We start from the raw sequence: 20,048 nt of genomic DNA, 5'->3' as shown, positions 1-20,048 counted from the left end.
ACAAATATTAAAATACACACACATACCCTTTCACTCATTCCTGCTCTCACATACAACACAGCCCATCTTCCTGGTCACAAATGTTTGTTTTCCTTCCTTCAGTATTCAAAAATTTTCACCCTTTCTCCAAGAGAAATTACCCAAGCAACGTTCCAATCACAGCCTTGATCTTAAAGATCTCATATCTATGTCAGATCTCAATACACCTTCTCTTGCTCCAGAATCTACCTACTCAAAATGCAAGTAATTCATACTCTTCTCCCTCACACACCCTATATACTATAGTGAAACTAGGACAGGAAAATTGCAATAAAAACTTCCATGTAGAATAGAAAATACTTATGAAACCTAACTTTGCAGATGTTTCAAGGAGCTCCTGTTCTGCTCATGGGGATGCTCCTTTATCTGGCCTGGGTTCTCCTCCCTGATAATAGTTGCCTAGTCTGTAGTTCTCAATGGCCTTTGTTCTCTAGGTGGTCCTTTTTTATTATTCACCATGTCCTTATTTGAATATGGCTCTGGACATTACTCCTTCTCAGGTGTTGACAGCATGCCCAGCCACCTCCTTGTCCGAGAAGTTTGGAGGAATGAAGAGTTCTTTCAAATCCTGATAAATCAGTCTATTTAATCCCAGGCTGGAAGCACATTTGCCAGCATATCTTTCACAAAAACAAGTCTTTTTTTTCTTTTGATTCCAGCAAATACCACAGGTCAGTTGTCCCATCTGCAGTTCTCTGGGAGACATTCTATTGTCTCTGAGCTACCTGCAGTTGCCTTGAATCTGTGGGATGTTCTGAGAGAAGCACAATCTCATTCTCTTCTCCCTGTGCCATTTTGTTCAGCTTCAAGGATTTACACAAAATGACATTAATTAAGAGCTTTTAACAACAGGCTTGAAGGCCACACTGTGGAATTGGTTCTTGCCTAAGCTTAACCTTAATTGATGTTTGTTGCTCAAAGCCATCCTCAGTTTTATGTATTACCATTTGCAAAAGAAAATCAGATGCTGGCAGTCACAGAACTACTTAAATTTCTGTATTATCTTACATATCTTTTCGAAAATTCGGCAAGTCTTTTCTGAGTTCATCTCTCTCTTAGGCACTTGGCAAACACACCAATAGTAAACAAGAAATACTAGCTACAAACCTGTTCATCTACAAACCCCAAGCTCATTCTGTCCATCATCAGCTTTCCAAGGTATTATGGGATATAATGTACCAAACCTTTCAAGACTCCATAAAATGCGTTGCCATCTTTCTAACCTCCAATAAGTTTTCTCACCACCTACTTCTGGCACTGGAGCCAATGTAATATAATTTTAAAATGCTGCTGTTTTTGTTTGAATGACCATACCAGTCAGCTTTAGCTAAGTTTTCCTATAGCAACAAACAAATCCAAAATGTCAGTGGCTTATCACAACAAATATTGATTTTTTTACCCATGTGGATCCATTGGGGTCAGCAAAGGCTCTGCTCCATATCCTTTCCACTTCAGAATTCGCACTGAGAGGATGATGTCTACTTTGCACCTGCTGGCCTCATGACACGAGACAAGGCAGAAAAGACACATGGGAAAAGAGGCATGGCAGAGCCCTGTTTGGGCTCATAAAGGTCCTGATCGTAAGTGGCACACGGAGGTTCTGCTCGTCAGGCAAAGCAAATGCCACATGTGCCAAGCTTGATGTTGATGATGTGAGAAGAATGATTCTCCTACAGGGAAGGGCAACTAACAGAATCCTTCTTAAAACCACAGCAGTTTTTAAGATTACATGATTAGATGGCTGAATCAGATTTTTGGGATCTAGTACTTTATAAGCCCTGGAAAACTGTGTATTATCACAATTTCCTTGCTGATGATTCAGTCCCAAGCAATTTCTTAAAGCCTATATTGGCAAACACAAAGGTTATTTACCACCAATTGCAACAAATGCTTTTATATCAAAACTATTCACAAGAATAATGGCTATGATGAAAATCAAAACCCAAAACCACTCTCCTGAGCCTTCCGACTACATTCCTCTCCTGACTTACTCTTCCAAGGTCCAGCCTCACTACCCATGCACACCATTAAAAAGTACATATGTCTTCGTAAAAAGAGACATCAAGGATGAAATGCCCACGGACAAGTCAGGCCTAGGAAGATCAGGGACGATGTATGAGCCTCACTGGTCAAATAATTCTATTTTCATGTGATGTTATTAGATTAGAAAATCTGGTTTGCTTGACTGGAATAGTTTTGATGAAAAATTAAATCTTAAAATGTGGACTGTGTTCTGTTACTGAATTACCCGTTGGAAAAACAATTCCGTTTTCTTTTTTAAATTTCCAACTGTTTGGCTTTATCTGCAAACAGTCTCTCTAATCAGGGAAGTAATTATTTTTGCCTCAAAAGTTGTCCACGGTATTTGTCTTTCTCTTTCTGACTAACTTCACTCTGTATGACAGACTCTAGGTCTATCCACCTCATTACAAATAGCTCAGTTTCGTTTCTTTTTATGGCTTGAGAATGGACTTGAGGATATGGGGAGGGGGAAGGGTAATCTGTGACAAAGCGAAAGAGAGGCATGGACATATATACACTACCAAACGTAAGGTAGGTAGATAGTAGGAAACAGCCGCAGAGCACAGGGAGATGAGCTTGGTGCTTTGTGTCCGCCTGGAGGGGTGGGATGGGGAGGGTGGGAGGGAGGGAGATGCATGAGGGAAGGGATGTGGGAACAGATGTATATGTATGACTGATTCACTTTGTTATAAAGCAGAAACTAATAAAAAAAAAATTAAAAAAAAAAAGTTGTCCACTAGAAGCAGATGCCGTGCCTGGAACCCCATCTGAAGTAACCGCTGCCATGGGGTGGCAGACGCTATCACACTGACAGTGGAGACTGCTTCTTTCAAGAAAAATCTCTTTGTTGTTTGTAAATGCAGCTGAAATCACACCTCCCTGTTGCAGGTGTACTGTCAAGGTATCCCATTCTTAAACATGCCATAAACCATTAGCAAGTTGACCTTTCACGACAAAACAAGATGCCTACAGTCTTTAAACATCAGAGAGCACTGGGGAGGATATATATATATATATCATAACATGTATCACAACATACATCATGTTTCTATAATATATAGAATTAAAACTTAAAACACCAAGTTTTAATGATACCTATGGTACCATGCCTCCCCACACGACGAAGCTAAAACATATCTGAAGCTATAGGGCACACATAAAAAATGCACTACTAATACTACAAAAATGAGCATGTTGTTTACATGATAGTTTCCTCTCCTTACACTTACACTTTTTTGTGGATTTTACTTTTTAAAAATGTGAAGTTTTTACCTCAAGTAATGCCATATGTTAATAAAAAAGAAAATGCTTTTTCTATGTTATGAAATGCAATTTTGGATCTATGTGACATATGTTCCACTTATAAGATACCTTATTTTCTTTTTGGTTGAGTCCCCATTTTAGTTCTTCTACTTGAAATCTCAGTTTCTTCACTTCGGCCTCATTTTGATCCATGAGGTTGTTGACGTGGGTCATTTCTGCCGTCTTAGCCTGGTGCTGCCTGCTTAGTTTATGGTAGGCATGTTGAAGGTCCAACAGTTCCTTTTAAAAGAAAAGAGGGATTCCATTATTTATAGTTTACTCTGATAAAGTCAGAAGAATGGCAACTTGTTTGGAAAAAATAGAAAAGCACTTTAGGAAGAATTCAGATTAAGCATCTTTTCCTCTGGGACTCTACATTTCTGCAATTAAATATTATGATTAGCATATAACTATAGGTGGAAGGTGTATTTCTGTGTGGCTAAAATACAGTGCAACTCTTTATGTGCTTGAGGGAATGACCCATTTTTCATGTTATACAAATTTAGTTTTTATGTATGCTTTCCAAAAGAGGAATCTCATATCCATAAATGAAGAATAAAATATAATAAAAATAAGTACAAGAAGAACTGTTCATCTGCTAAATCAGCCTAAGTATTAAAAGTTAGCAGACTATCTGCTTTTAATTATTTTTCTTAAAAAAAAAAGGTTTTGTGCTGCTATACTCATGCCATGAATGGCACCCCCCTGAAACCACATGAATCTGGCTCAGAGACCTGAAGGTGCTGACCCTGGGGAAAATCCAGAGTGAATCCACCATGAAATGACTGGATCTCCAATCAATCTTGTTATAATCAACATTCTACAAGACATGAATTGACAGGTTACATTAATTGGCCTCAGATTATAATTAATGTAGTTTCTAATTTTTTGCTAAAATTTGCTGTGTAAAATTAACAATACTGTCATTGTTGAAATCATCTTTATTAAAACTGTAAAGAAAAAAAATAACCTCTAATTCCTCATGATGTTATAATACTTTAAGAAAGTCCTCGGATATTTTTTTTTAATTTCCTGAAAAATGCTGTCATAATACTTACTAGTTAAAACCTAAGTGTCCATCATCGGATGAATGGATAAAGAAGATGTGGCACATATATACAATGGAATATTACTCAGCCATAAAAAGAAACAAAACTGAGCTATTTATAATGAGGTGGATAGACCTAGAGTCTGTCATACAGAGTGAAGTAACTCAGAAAGAGAAAGACAAATACCGTATGCTAACACATATATATGGAATTTAAGAAAAAAAAAATGTCATGAAGAACCTAGGGGTAAAACAGGAATAAAGACACAGACGTACTTGAGAATGGACTTGAGGATATGGGGAGGGGGAAGGGTAAGCTGTGACAAAGCGAGAGAGAGGCATGGACATATATACAGTACCAAACGTAAGGTAGATAGATAGTGGGAAGCAGCCGCAGAGCACAGGGAGATCAGCTCGGTGCTTTGTGACCACCTGGAGGGGTGGGATAGGGAGGGTGGGAGGGAGGGAGACACAAGAGGGAAGGGATATGGGAACAGATGTATATGTATGACTGATTCACTTTGTTATAAAGCAGAAACTAATAAAAATAAAAAATCAAAAAAAAAACCCGCATAGTTAAATTTTTTTAGGACAACCAGGTAGACAATTGGAGATGGGGTCTTTACTCACATCTTATACTACTACTATTACTAAGAAGAACAATAAAAAAAGAAACAGATTTACTAGTAAAATAGAGAAAAAAAAGCCATAAAGCATTGGAAAACACTGGAAGAAAAATGTAAATACTTTTTTTCAATTACTAAATAGGGAAAGGTTTTCTATGAGATCATAGAATAATAAATTTAATCACAATAAGTATACAAGTTGTGTATAGCAAATAGTTTGTCCTACACAGAAAATGTTGTAACAAGGGACAAGTCTCTTACTATATGAAGTTATATCAAGTTTGTACAAAATGACTTGATATAAAATATGGAAGGAGAGAGTTCACAGAAAAGCATATAGAATATCTGTTAAACACTGAAAGCTATTCATCTTCACCCAAAACTCAGGAAAAACCTTTCCAATTTCTGTAACATATATATATATATATTTTTTGGCTGTACGCGGGCCTCTCACTGTTGCGGCCTCTCCCGTTGCGGAGCACAGGCTCCGGACGCACAGGCTCAGCGGCCATGGCTCACGGGCCTAGCCGCTCTGCAGCATGTGGGATCTTCCCAGACCGGGGCACGAACCCATGTCCCCTGCATTGGCAGGCGGACTCTCAACCACTGCGCCACCAGGGAAGCCCCTCTGTAACATATTGACATGACAAAATTATAGAAATGGCTGCTAGGGATCAAGGGTAGGGATGAGGGGAGAGAAGTGGGTGTGGCTAAGGGCAGATCAGGGATCTTTGTCTTGATGAAAAGTTCTGTGTTTTGACTGTATTGTCAATGTCAATATCCTGGTTGTGATACCCTACCATAGTTTTGAAAGATGATACCACTGGTGGAAATTGGGGAAAAGATACATAGATCTCTCTGTATTATTTCTTACAGCTGCATATAAATCTACAATTATCAAAAATAAAAGTATAGGGGCTTCCCTGGTGGTGCAGCGGTTAAGAGTCCGTCTGCCGATGCAGGGGACACGGGTTCGTGCTCCGGTCCAGGAAGATCCCACATGCCGCGGAGCGGCTGGGCCCGTGAGCCATGGCCGCTGAGCCTGCACGTCCGGAGCCTGTGCTCCGCAACGGGAGAGTCCACAGCAGTGAGAGGCCTGCGTACAGCAAAAAATAAATAAAAATAAAAATAAAAAATAAAAGTATAATGAAAAGAAACACATCAAGATGCTATTCCTCATGTCTTCAGACTGGCAAGATTATGTGTGATAAAATAATCTGTTGGTAAAATGTGAAGAAACTGAGATTCATTCATGGAAAAATGTTGGCAAAACTATTTAACATGAAAAATACATTAAAACTCCAACCCAGCCATTCTACTTCCAGGAATGTGTTCTACAGATACACACACAGTTGTGTGAAATGCTGTATGCATGTGGACATGTAGTACAGCGTTATTTTTAAGTTAATAATGAATGATTGGAAGTGAAGATCATCATCATAATATATGGAGCTGATTAAATAAAAAACCATTAAGCTTTTCAATGCTTAAAATATAATATGGCAGCCTTTTGTATAATGATATGATATCTCTCAAGTCTATTAGGTAAAGCAAAATGCAAAAGAGTGTGAAGCATATGTTATTACAGGAAAAAAAGCTAATGTAAAGTGAATTTTTTTTCTTTGAATATAAATTTATTTATTTATTTATTGGTTGCATTGGGTCTTTGTTGCTGTGCATGGCTTCTCATTGCGGTGGCTTCTGTTGTTGCAGAGCACGGGCTCTAGGCACGCGGGCTTCAGTAGCTGTGGCTCGAAGGCTCTAGGGCACAGGCTCAGTAGTTGTGGCACACGGGCTTAGTTGCTCCGCGGCATGTGGGATCCTCCCGGACCAGGGATAGAACCCGTGTCTCCTGCATTGGCAGGCGGATTCTTAACCACTGTGCCACCAGGGAAGCCCTAAAGTGAATTTTGATATGATGCCATTGATTACTGGCAGCCTCTTGGTCTCTATGAAACACAGAACTCCAACCTAACAGGTAGATGTCCTGCAGATGTGAGAAGAGGGTGTGGACTAGAGCGCAGGACCTGGGAGAAATTGCTGACCACCACACTCAGGAAGCCAGGAGGAGGAAAAGGCGGAGGAGGAAAAGGCAGAGGAGGGCTCCCACACCCACCAGCCACCCACCGCGCGCCTCCATGGCAATCTATCAAGTAACTGAGAGATTCCTGGAATCTTGCTGCTGTTCTGAAAACCCTGGCCCCCATAAGAGTCAGAATCACAACCACTGGTATTTAGACCTGAGCAATGCCGAAGGGCGGCTGGGAACAGGCAAACTTGGGCAGGCAGCTAGACCCCTGTTGATGGGACAGGTTCATGGTCCCTTCCCTTGCCTCACAGTAACAGTGCAGTTTACGGCTTCATGGCAGTGTTTTATAAATTACGGCACAAACCACATTTAAAATGCAAACAGATTTCTCCTTTCTTCTCTTCAGAGTACAATTTTCCAATGCCAAATTATATACCTTATGCTTTCACAGAAAGATACGCAGTAGGGAACACAATTCTATTATTTGGAATGACAGTGGAGCATTTAATGAAAGATTTTCTTGATCTGGCAAACAAAGAATTTGCCACAAAAGTAATACAGAGCTTAATGGAAGAGTTATAGCAAATCTGTAAAATGATGGCTTTTCCTCAGGAATTACGCACCCAATTGCAACTACCTAAAAAACGTTTGCGATTTTTAGTAAAATTATTTCTCAGATAGTCAATGCTTTGACTTTAGGCTTGTACAATTCACTTAGATTGGTTTAAATGGAGCTAAGTAAACAGAAAGAACCTTTGAGATGTGCATATAGGAAGGGAGGGAGGGAGGGAGGAAGGAAAAACATTGCTGTTTGTCGGTACCAGTTCCACCCCAAGCATGTGTCATCCTTGTAGGCAGACCTCTAACATTGAACTCCATCCAAGATCTACTGAATCAGAAGCTCAGGAGTTGAGGCCCAGCAACCTTGGGTTTAACAAGCCCTCCAGATGTTTATAATTCAACATACAGTTTGAGGACCGCTAGTATAAGCCAACTGTAGTAAACTTTACTCTTGCCAGTAAATGTTTTAGGAAGGTAGATGGAACCTAACCGAGCAATGAAATATGAGACGTCTCCTTGGGTGGGAGGAGGTGACCTAGGATTTTTAAGCACTTAAAAATATACAAGGAAGATGTATGCCTGGAGGTACTGATACAACAGTCTGGGCCAATAGGAGAATCATGCTTACAACTGAGGTCCGCAGACCTGGCCTGGCCTTGGGCACATTTCGTTACGAGAAAATATATCAAACTGTATCTATAGCCAAATGTATTTTAATTATGTTCATAGGATGCCTTTTACTTTCTATTTTAAAAAGATGAAAACTAGATTTCAACATAGGAGAAAAAAAATTATTTCATTAGTAAGGATATTTTTAAAAAATCAGTTTAGGGTGAAAGAGATTAGTATTAGCCAAGTACATACTATCACTGAACTCTTCACATACCTTCTCCCTCTTGTCTTTTCTGTTTTCCCCATTCAGTCTCTGAGAGGCTATACACATTGCTTATGGCCAAACTAGCTGCCAATTACTCCTCCTTTTTTCATTGTTTCAAAACAATATCCCGGCTGGCTTTAACCTTGTTAGCAGGCCTTGTCTTCTAAGACTTCACAGGTTCTTTGACATTTTAATCCATTAGTTCATCAACACCCCCATTTTACTTTCAGGAGAGAGATGGATTTCTTCCTTAATTCTCAAAGCTATGACCTCTGCTACTACAGACTCATTTTTTTTTGTTGTTATTCTTGTGATGAGATTCCCCCCACCCCCAGTTCTTTCTTGGAATGCATGTTGAAGGCACTTAGGATCACAAACCATAATCCCCTGTATGTTTTGTTTGATGCTTTTATCTGAAATCTCAATTTCCCCTGTAGCTTGCTTACAGACCTCCAGTTGGAAGGCATCCAAATAGATGTTCATTTAGAGTTAATAATTTGCATATAAAAAGAGAATAAGTCAATAATAAAGATCCATATGGATTTTTAGAACAAGCTTATTCTAATATATTTTTAATGGTAGAAATACATAAAACCATGATGTGATATATTTTACTTTGGCAGAGAAAAATCTGAATAGAAATTAAACATATAAAAATATACAGTACTAGAGAGTATTTGTCAGTATGTAATCCTCTATAAATCCAAAGCTATAAAACTGAACAGTAAATATAATTCACAATCCTTTTATAAATTGATAGGAATAATGTTGAATCGATATAGAAAATAAGCATATACAATGTGTTTGTATACAGATATGTCTGATAGAATAACATTGGCTCCTCAAATAGATTGACTCTGTTTCTAGTGATGTGAAGAATTTGATAGCAGGTTTTATATTCTGTATGTGGATTATGAAATCACGCATTAGATTATGCTCTTGTAAGTAAGGATATTGCTTTCTACCTAGAATTAATATTGTAGCCGATACATGAAGTACTGAAGCTTAACTGATTTTGATTGTGCCAAGCTGCCAGAAATAAAATACATTTTCTTATAATTTTAAATGACATAATGAAACGCTGGTTAAAAATAAGTTAAATAATTTATATGCATCAATTTGAAGGAAAAACAAATGACATACAGAAAAATTTATAGTATTAAAGTATTATTATATATGTTATGTTTGTTCAATTTTTTAAAAATCCATAGAAAATTAGAAATTTTGGCATCTGTAATTTCAAACATGCATAACAATACTGTACTATTATGTAGAGAACCTGAAATTCTCAGTATAATATATGAGTCAACTATATTTAATAAAGAGAAACACATAAAATTGGAAATAACTAGCTCATAGTCTCTCTATAGCCTTGTTAGACTCCAGCTGTGAGTAATAATGCTATCAACAAGGGCAGATTTTCTCTTCTCAAAAGTTGACTCAGGCACATTGGGTGGTTATTACAATCAAATCCATCTACTTGAATAAAGAACTCACAAGCTCATCCAAATTAAGTCCATTAGAAAAAATATCTTGTACCACCTACTTATTAGGATAAATGTCAGTCTCTATATCTTCAATTCTGACCTCAAGAAAAACAGAAATCAAATGAATGCATATTTCTACAGAATTCAGTGTTATTCATAAACATTTATGATACTTGGTGTCAGATAATAGCTTTAAAATGAGAACATTTTTGTGGTCTTAAGTGGCATCTTCAGAGGGTTCATTTAATATCTTATATGTTAAGTATAGAGTGATTTTAGTGCTCGTTATACACTTGACACATTATCAGTGGTTCAAGGAGCATTTACTGAGTGTCTATCACATGCCATGTAGACTGGCTTCTACATTCTATATATAAAAGCAAAAAACATAGGTAGAACACTCTATGACATAAATCACAGCAAGATCCTTTTGGACCCACCTCCTAGAGAAATGGAAATAAATCAAAGATAAACAAATGGGACCTAATGAAACTGAAAAGCTTTTGCACAGCAAAGGAAACCATAAACAAGACCAAAAGACAACCCTCAGAATGGGAGAAAATATTTGCAAATGAAGCAACTGACAAAGGATTAATCTCCAAAATTTATAGACAGCTCATGCAGCTCAATAACAAAAAAACAAACAACCCAATCCAAAAATGGGCAGAAGACTTAAATAGGCATTTCTCCAAAGAAGATATACAGACTGTCAACAAACACATGAAAGAATGCTCAACATCATTAATCATTAGAGAAATGCAAATCAAAACTACAATGAGATATCATCTCACACCAGTCAGAATGGCCATCATCAAGAAATCTAGAAACAATAAATGCTGGAGAGGGTGTGGAGAAAAGGGAACACTCTTGCACTGCTGGTGGGAATGTGAATTGGTACAGCCACTATGGAGAACAATATGGAGGTTCCTTAAAAAACTACAAATAGAACTACCATATGACCCAGCAATCCCACTACTAGGCATATACCCTGAGAAAACCATAATTCCAAAAGAGACATGTACCAAAATGTTCATTGCAGCTCTATTCACAATAGCCCGAAGCTGGAAACAACCTAAGTGTCCATCATCGGATGAATGGATAAAGAAGATGTGGCACATATATACAATGGAATATTACTCAGCCATAAAAAGAAATGAAACTGAGCTATTTGTAATGAGGTGGATAGACCTAGAGTCTGTCATACAGAGTGAAGTAAGTCAGAAAGAGAAAGACAAATACCGGATGCTAACACATATATACGGAATTAAAAAAAAAATGTCATGAAGAACCTAGGGGTAAAACGGGAATAAAGACACAGACCTACTTGAGAATGGACTTGAGGATATGGGGAGGGGGAAGGGTAAGCTGTGACAAAGCGAAAGAGAGGCATGGACATATATACACTACCAAACGTAAGGTAGATAGATAGTGGGAAGCAGCCGCAGAGCACAGGGAGATCAGCTCGGTGCTTTGTGTCCGCCTGGAGGGGTGGGATGGGGAGGGGGGGAGGGTGGGAGGGAGGGAGATGCATGAGGGAAGGGATGTGGGAACAGATGTATATGTATGACTGATTCACTTTGTTATAAAGCAGAAACTAATAAAAAAATCTAAAAAAAAAAAAAAGCAAACAAGGCAGACACAATTTTTAACCTCACAGACATTAGAACCTAGAAGAGGTAACAGATTAAAGACAATTAAACAAGCAAATTTTCCCACTGTGACAAATACTAAGAGATAATCCAATGAGCTGATAGGGAACTATTTATGAAAGGTGGATGATAAGCAGGGAGGACATGTCGTGAGGGGATGCTGTCCTGTGCCCTCCAGGTTCTCCTTCAGGATGAGAGGATGTATTTCACCAGTTGCTGGAAATGTCTGATCACAGCCCTTTCCCCTTGGCTGTAAGGAGCCTCCTTCCTGGGACTTCCCTGGTGGCGCAGTGGATAAGACTCCACACTCCCAATGCAGAGGGCCCAGGTTTGATCCCTGGTCAGGGAACTAGATCCCACACGTATGCTGCAACTAAGAGTTCGCATGCCACAACTAAGGAGCCCACCTGCCGCAACTAAGACCCTGCATGACCAAATAAATAAATAAATATTAAAAAACCCAAAAAACAAAAAACACCCTCCTTTCTAACTCCACACCCCCTTCCTGGGGCAGCCTGGTCATTTTAGAAGTATGAAGGAACTGCTCTTCTCACCTCAATTTGGAACAGCTCCAAAGACCTATGCCAGCTTCAGAGGTATCCAGAGGTATTACTATTATCACTTCTCCCCAGTCCTACTTCTCCCTCTGCCCTTTGCTGCCTGGCCTCTTTGCCCATGGGTGTTGTACTCCCTAATAAACTTCCTACATTTTGATATCTGTCTCAGAATATGCTACCCAGGTAGCACAAACGCCAACATCATGTCCCATGGCTGTCACGTGGGGAGATCTATCCTATAGAATTAAATATCATACTACAAACACCATGGATGGAAAATAGATGATGGAAACTTTACTAAGAAAGAAATGTAAAAAGCGTGCAAAGCCACAATACTGTTGCTACATTGTGGCACTTATATTGTGTGTGTATGTATGTGTATGTGAGGCCCATAGACTGAATATCACACATTGGAGTTTGTATTTATTCAATGCCATTTGTGCTTATTCAGTACCATAGATACATAAGCAATTGACCAAAAAAAAAAGTTTGTTGAGCATCTACTAATCTCTCATATGATCAGTTATGTCAATATTCCCAATAATATTCAAGTTTTTTAGAAAATATAAAACAGCTTCATTAACTTTAAATTAAGTCCTAGTTTCCTCATCTGTAAAATGCATACAATAGCAATTTCATAGAATTGTAACCTTCAAAAGACACAATATATGTAAGTCATTTGTGATACATTAATTAAACATAACAGGATAGGTAGAAAAACTGGCTAGGATAGGTTAGTTAGTTAGTTATCAAATGCAATAACAAAGTGAAGTGTCAGTAATCCGGAGTAGATAGAGCATCTCAGCAAATGCCACCACGGACTGGGTTCTTTTTATCTTTCTGCTTTGTCACCCTTAGCTCATACGTGGTCTTTGTCCTTAAGCTTGATGTATTATAATCCTAAAACATCTGCTGAATCTTGCTGGGAAGGCAGTAGGAAGGGAACGAGCAAGGATAAAAGTGGTTTTCTCCAAGTGAAACTTTGCCTTTGTGCTGATAAGGCAACCTCTCAATGTTATGTTATCGGGAAAAAAATGCAAAAAAATTGCACAAAATATTGAGCAGAATAAAAATATAAAGATATAGTAAAATTCAGACATGTTGTAAACAAACTGAGAAACAACAAAGGCCAAGAGATATTATTACAGCACAGATGGATTGTGGGAAATAAAAATGTATAAAAAGAGGAACTAATAGTAAACTTATAATCAGCAACAACAAGAAACCTTATTAAATACAATAATGTCTTCAGTTGCTGAGTAACCTAGAATTCTAAGCCCAGCTAAACTAATATGCGAGAGGCAGGGCAAAATCAATTTTAGTTTTAGGCAGAGGCAGGATTTTCCATTCACATATTCTTGATGAAAGAACTCAGGATGTTCTCTAGGAAGTTATCTTTCTACAGTTCTTTGAATTCATCAAATCCTTTCCTGTCTCAAAGTATTCGGACATGCTTTTCCTTTCGCCTACAAAGAGCTTTTGCAGCTCTACACTCATCTGGCTCCTAATTTACATTCAGGTCCCAGTTTAAATATGATTTCTTCTGAGATGTTTTCTGGATTACTCAATTGTGAATATGATTCACAGTATTATTTTTAATTATCATTCAGATACCTGTTCATTTCCTTTATAGTCTTCATTGCATGTTGAAATTTATACCTGTTTGTGCATTTACTTAAGATTCCTTTATCATACTACTCAATATATATTTAATGCACCTATATCTGTAGAGTAGAAACAATTTAGAGTTATGTGGAAATGTGAAAATTAATTAGTTGTCAGGTCCATAGAAAACTGGAGCTCTAATTGTAATATGTTGGAAATAATGAATATACAATGCAAACTTTAGAGAGATAAAGCTGTTACTAGCAGAAAAGATACAGTCTCAATTTAACTACAAAAAGGTATATATAAAGATATATATATCTTTGTATAGGGCAAGCAATCAATTCAAACTGTTGGATAAAGCATACCAATACTATCTGAGGAAAATTGAAGGAATTAAGTATTAAGGATAAAAATAATCTATTGATACAAATACAAAAAAAATGAATTGATGAAGAATTGGTCTATTGGTAAGCAAGCAGAACAGTATAGAAAAACTGTGAGCTAGCCTAAAGAAAATTTTAAAAAGAACACTTTGAAAATATACAAAATTGGAAATGAATTGGTATTTATATCAGATTAATAAAATAGGAGTAGTTTTGTTAAGCCTTGCCTTTCAATGGGACACTGAGACTAAAGTCTGCCTGATGGAATGTGGAAGGAACTGGTTTGTATCTCTTCTAGCTCTAGCAAGGAGATATCCCATGGGAACTTCCATGCTGTCCCACTTCCTTACCTAAGTACCTGGAACTGAAGGGCTACAAGATGACGAAGCTAAAAGCTGACAGTTACAGATCCCTGAGTCACCACATGGAGAAGAAACACCAAGGAGAGCCTCCTGGCTTCACTGGATTAAGAAATGAGCAAAAAATAAACTTGCATTAGCTGCAGAGATCTAGAGTTTGTTGTAGCACTCTATCCTTACTAATAGTCTAGCACAATAATATTAGGTTACACCAATTGACATGCTTAAAAAACATTTTGATTGACTAATTCACTGGCAGTTTCAGTGCATATCAAAGGTTACTAGGCTTTTAGTCATTTTTAAACTGACTCGTTTTACAAAGATGTCTGTCTCTCAGATACACCATCAGGGTTATAGGGACAGAGCTTTTTTTGGTCTTTTTCTTTTAACTGTATAGTTCAAAAATTATCTGTAGTGTGTTAAACAGTGCCTGGAACACTGAAGGTGCTCAACAAATGATAAATGAATGTATGAATAAATGAATATACTTACAATATGTCTTACTGATTGGTGAAGCAAACAACAAAATGTGTTTATGATTCTAGACTGTATGCAGGCTGGATTGTACTGTGCACGGGAAAAGGAAGAGTCTCTTTACACTCATTTTCTTTTAATAGCAAGCATTCATCACCAATTCAATCTACACATAATAAAGTTTTGTAATAGTTGGCAATACATTAAAATATTTATTATAATACATATCCTGACTGTGTGATATTTAAAGATTTCTAAAGAATTGCAAATACGGCTATTAACGCTATGGCTAAAACATAAGTTGCAAGTACAATTTAGTACTCATACAGCGTCCTTTGTCTCCAGAGAACATACAAATATTAAGTTAAACCCTGAATTGTTAGTCATCAAAATCGTAGATGGAATCAGAAGTTCTTTTTCTATTTTCCAGGCCCCCAAGGGGGAGTAGAGAGAGAGATCACTGACTCACACTCAGGGGGGAAGGCATCACTCCCACACAGTTTTTTCTTAAAGCCATGCACACTTAGCTAAGTAATGCTTTATAACCAAACTTTCCAACCTTCTCTCTACCCACACTGAGAAGAGCCCTGTAATTGTACAAAGCTACAAATGTTCAGAGAAAATACTTTTCTGTGGAAAATATTTAATTTCATTTGATAAATCAGGGTTTCTCCAGATCCTCTGTGCAGCCCTTTTACATGAAAGTGGTTCTGCATACAGCAACCTCTCCTGACAGATAAGGGTATTGTTTTTGCTCATAATTCTAGGGAAATAAGTAATTTAAATAAAATACGCAGACTTGTGTGTTGAGTTTGACAGACCCAATAGCCAAACAATTCCTACTTCCATTCGTGGAAAAGAAAGAGCAGAAGGGTCAATAAAGGCGAGAAAAAGGAAGTGATCAGAAAGGCCAGTAGAAATAAAACCACAGTGAGTGTTCATAAAAATTAATAGGAAATAATCCAGAGATTAAGATAGAGAAAATTCTCAGAAGAGGAAATACAATAATCCAAGAAATGAAAAAATATTAATAAGGATATCGATATAGAAATGTTAAGAAAGACACTCTCATATACCGTTGAAGGAAAATGTAAATTTTCATGACATTAAGATAAGTTATAAAAATGTATCAACAGGGCTTCCCTGGTGGCGCAGTGGTTGAGAGTCCGCCTGCTGATGCAGGGGACACGGGTTCGTGCCCCGGTCTGGGAAGATCCCACATGCCGCGGAGCGGCTGGGCCCGTGAGCCATGGCCGCTGAGCCTGCGCGTCCGGAGCCTGTGCTCTGCAACGGGAGAGGCCACGGCAGTGAGAAGCCCGCGTACCGCAAAAAACAAAAAAAAAACAAACAAACAAAAAAAAATGTATCAACAGTTCTTAACTCTGTCCTAGATTTTATAAGAAAATTATTCTAGGAAAATACTATATATATATGTATACATATATGTGTATATATATATGAATGAAAGTTTTATGTTCAAAAATAGTCACTCTGCATTACATCTAATAATAATATGTTAAAAAGTAATCTATATGATCGGACCCTTATTGAATAAATTATAATTAATCCTTATATGATAATATTATAAGCCCTTAAATTACGTGCAAAGAATTTTGATGATGCAACAATAATGAGGCTATATAATGTGGAATAACAAAGCATAAGGCACAATTTTATGTACATAACTCCAGTTATGTAGGTATGTATGTATACACCACACACACAGTAACAAGACATACATGAAATAGGGTTTTTATTTCTGTCCAGTTTTACGTAAGACCTCAACACTGAGAACAAAGGATTCTTAAGCCCCTCTCCTCCTAAAACAAATGACCAGAAAGAAAAATAAAAGTGTGGTAGGAACCTGGTCCTGCACCCACTAGGCCCTGCCCACCTGGAGGGTGTGTGATGGGCGGATCATAGGTGGACAGGGAGACCCTGGGAAGGCCTGTTATCTGAGCCCAGGGGCAGTTTCTCTCCTCTGTCCTGGGAAATGGAATGGAGTTACCTGCCCCACATGAAGACAAATCAGTTTTTCCAGAGAAAAATCTTAAAAGTGTCACCTGGTGTTTGGGGGACAGGCTGATTCCTCATTCATACTAGAAGAAGTAAAAGCAGCCTGTTGCTATAGAGCAGGGAGGTGGTGCTTCCCTGGCAATTGCCTGCGCTTTCAGAATTTCTTGGAACAGGAAGGCATACATGTTAGGGGTGAGTCTGAGTGACCCCTGCAGAGAGGAGCTGGACTTGCATCATTTAAAAAAAAGTCCCCCACTTTAAAGGACCAGTCGGATGGGTGAGATGACACCAGCAGAAGAATCCCACATGGAGTGGACTGTGGGAGAGCTCAGGGTGATGGTAGGTCAGGGGCTGACTGAACAGGCACTGCGGCAGAAGGGGCTGGCCTGGAGCACCCGTGCCTGAAACCGCTCCAATTCACAGGACTGCTCCCTCCTCTGTCCTCTCTCCCAGCCCTGAGAAGTAGAAGGAAGCCTATCGAGTCGGGGCGGGGGTGGTGGTGGGAGAAACGTAGGGAAGAGGGAGCAGCAGATCCCATCCCCACTGCCCGCTGCCTGGCCTGATGCCAAACTGCGGAACCGCAGAAGCTTCGACCCTGAGGTCTACAAACGGAGGGAATTTAACAGAGCGTTTTCCATCTACTGGACATGCCCTCAGAGATACAAAGTGCATGTTGTAAGAAGGAAGTGGTTTCCTCTTAACTCATTTCTGTATCTTTTTCAGCGTCTGCAATGTATATTACATGTGGATGATGTTTCAAAAGGAGTATATCAAGTTGAAAGATGAACTGTTGATGTAGAAAAGATTGAAAAGGGTTTTTTTGCTATTGCATTCCTAAAAATATTGTATAACTTGTTATTAAATAGATATTAACCTCTAAAATGTTACTCTTCCCTGGAATACAAGTGGACCATCATTTTCGACAGAGTATTTGCTTTGGGAAAAAGATGAGAGATCACAGGTGTACAGACTGAGTGTGCCTTTTACTTTCTGTTGAAATAACCAAGCTTAGATCTACAACCCCAAAGCTAACTCAGTTTTCCAATTTGATCTGAGAAAGATCGAGCATATCTTACTCACAACCTCAGATTGTCTCAGAACTCAGGAATTAATCACCTATTCATAGCATTTATTAACGTTTAATCCTCCAGATCGCCTCTATATCCAGAAGTCATTATCTGTTACCTATATGAAATGATTAAAACTACCCTATAGGTTAACATTAATTGGACATTAAGGTGATCTCATAGGGAGTCTGGAAATATAAACCAGTGTAATGAGTGATAAATTAAGGCACACAAATAAATCCTTCAGTGTGGAATAATTGAATTGCTTCTCTCCTCTCGTTGTGTTGGTGTTTACAAAAGAGAAGCATTAGAAGCCAAAGTTAGGTAAAACATTAAAATCAAATTTGGAAAACAAATAAGTTAGTTCATCTAAAACTAAAAGTAAGTATCCCATACCTAATTTCCAAGGGCTGCCTCTTGTACAAAGTGGGTCCCTTTGTGATTGCCGTCATGAGTCATGAATTCAACAATGTGGTATTGCTTGCATTAAGGAATGGAGTTTCTTGGGGAAACAGCAAGTTGGAAAGGTTGGATTCACAACAGAAAAAAAGGCATGGGTCCCATATGTCAAGGAAAACTGCCGGAGCTAGAAACACTGTTTGGATGTGTCCTCCAGTCAAGGGACGGCCCTTCCTCCTGCTCTACTTAGCGGTGTCTGGCAATTGGAACCTGGGTGCTGGCTGTTGACACAAATAGTAAGTGCCAGTTGCCCAGAACCTGGAACATTTGGGTGCCTGAGAGCCAACTGATAACTTTTGAAAATGTAGTGAGCCCTGTGTTACGTGTGTAACACATTCCTGACCTAAGGGAGCTCACATTCTACTAGAAAAAGGAGATGAGTTAAAGTACATGAAAATAGAATATGGTGAGTGCTGTGTCAGGGCTGGGAATGGTTGCTATAAACACAGTTGGAGAAAATCCAAGTAACTTTCCTACATGGAAAACTTATTCTAACTCCTGTTATTCATGTTAAATTTACTTATGTCACTGGTAGTTGCTATCATCTCATTTGCTCTTTTTAAATTTTGATGCTAAAAACAGGAATTTAGAAGACTTTAACATCTGCCATCACTACCTGATAAATGTCCTTTATTTGTACATGTTCTTGTCATCTTATGAACAGGCCTAAGTCTCAGGAGGGAAAAGGTGATTCTACAAATGTTTTTGATTTTTTTTTTGTTGCAACTTTAAGTATCCTCCCAAGTTCGTAATCGAAAATTAGGTCACAGACATTGTTTTTATACTCTTTTTTTATATTTTCATGCTATAGCTATTCAATAAAAATCACTCATGCAAAGCTTCTGTAACAAATTTTAAATATAACCCTCTACATACAAAATTGATCAGGGTTAAAAGATCCTATACTAAACATTATACAAAGCATTCTGAGCTCTAGATACTGCTTCATCTGCTCTGTTTATATGGCATATCTTAAATATACATGCTCTGAAAATACTTTGTCAACTACCTATATTGTCAATAGACTCAATATTTATAATTTCAATGGAATTCTGTTCATAATTTTTAAATAAGTGAAATATATTAGTGGTTATTTCAGTCTGTATAAGCCCAAGTGTTACACACACAGATACTAACACAGTCTAACGCAATTGCAAGAAAGAGTTCCTTCCACCATGAAAATGTTATATTTCTTCCAAAGGCACAAATGAACTTACAGATGCAAAAGCAAGGCAATGATAAATGCAATTCTGTTATACAAGAAGGCAATTTTCTTCTAAATTCCTTTATGTGGAAAATTTTCTTGAAATGTTATAAAATCGATATCATTGGAATTCATTTTGATTTTATTATGACTCTATTATTCAGAATAATTTTCCCTCCTTCAAAAATACAGCTGTAATTATTCCCCAGTTAATAATTGTACAAGATCAGTTTTGAATCATCCAAAAATCAGACGACTAATTATCTAGCATTTTGTTAAAT

At 38.0% G+C, this 20,048-nt stretch overlaps 1 protein-coding gene across 1 annotated transcript in view; it reads right to left on the bottom strand.

The window, feature by feature from the left end:
• Positions 1 to 20,048, bottom strand: part of CCDC102B (coiled-coil domain containing 102B) — a gene marked incomplete at its 5' end in the record, with an annotated part of 214,484 nt that overhangs the window by 25,261 nt on the left and 169,175 nt on the right. The window contains 1 exon segment of the mRNA XM_081252113.1: positions 3,433 to 3,603. Within this exon segment, the coding sequence (XP_081108239.1) occupies positions 3,433 to 3,603 (171 nt within the window).

Source organism: Mesoplodon bidens (genome assembly GCF_964165515.1).
Source record: "Mesoplodon bidens genome assembly, chromosome: 13".
Lineage (NCBI taxonomy): Eukaryota > Metazoa > Chordata > Mammalia > Artiodactyla > Ziphiidae > Mesoplodon > Mesoplodon bidens.
Note: the sequence above shows the minus strand (reverse complement) of the source record. Positions and strands in the feature narration are given on the sequence as shown.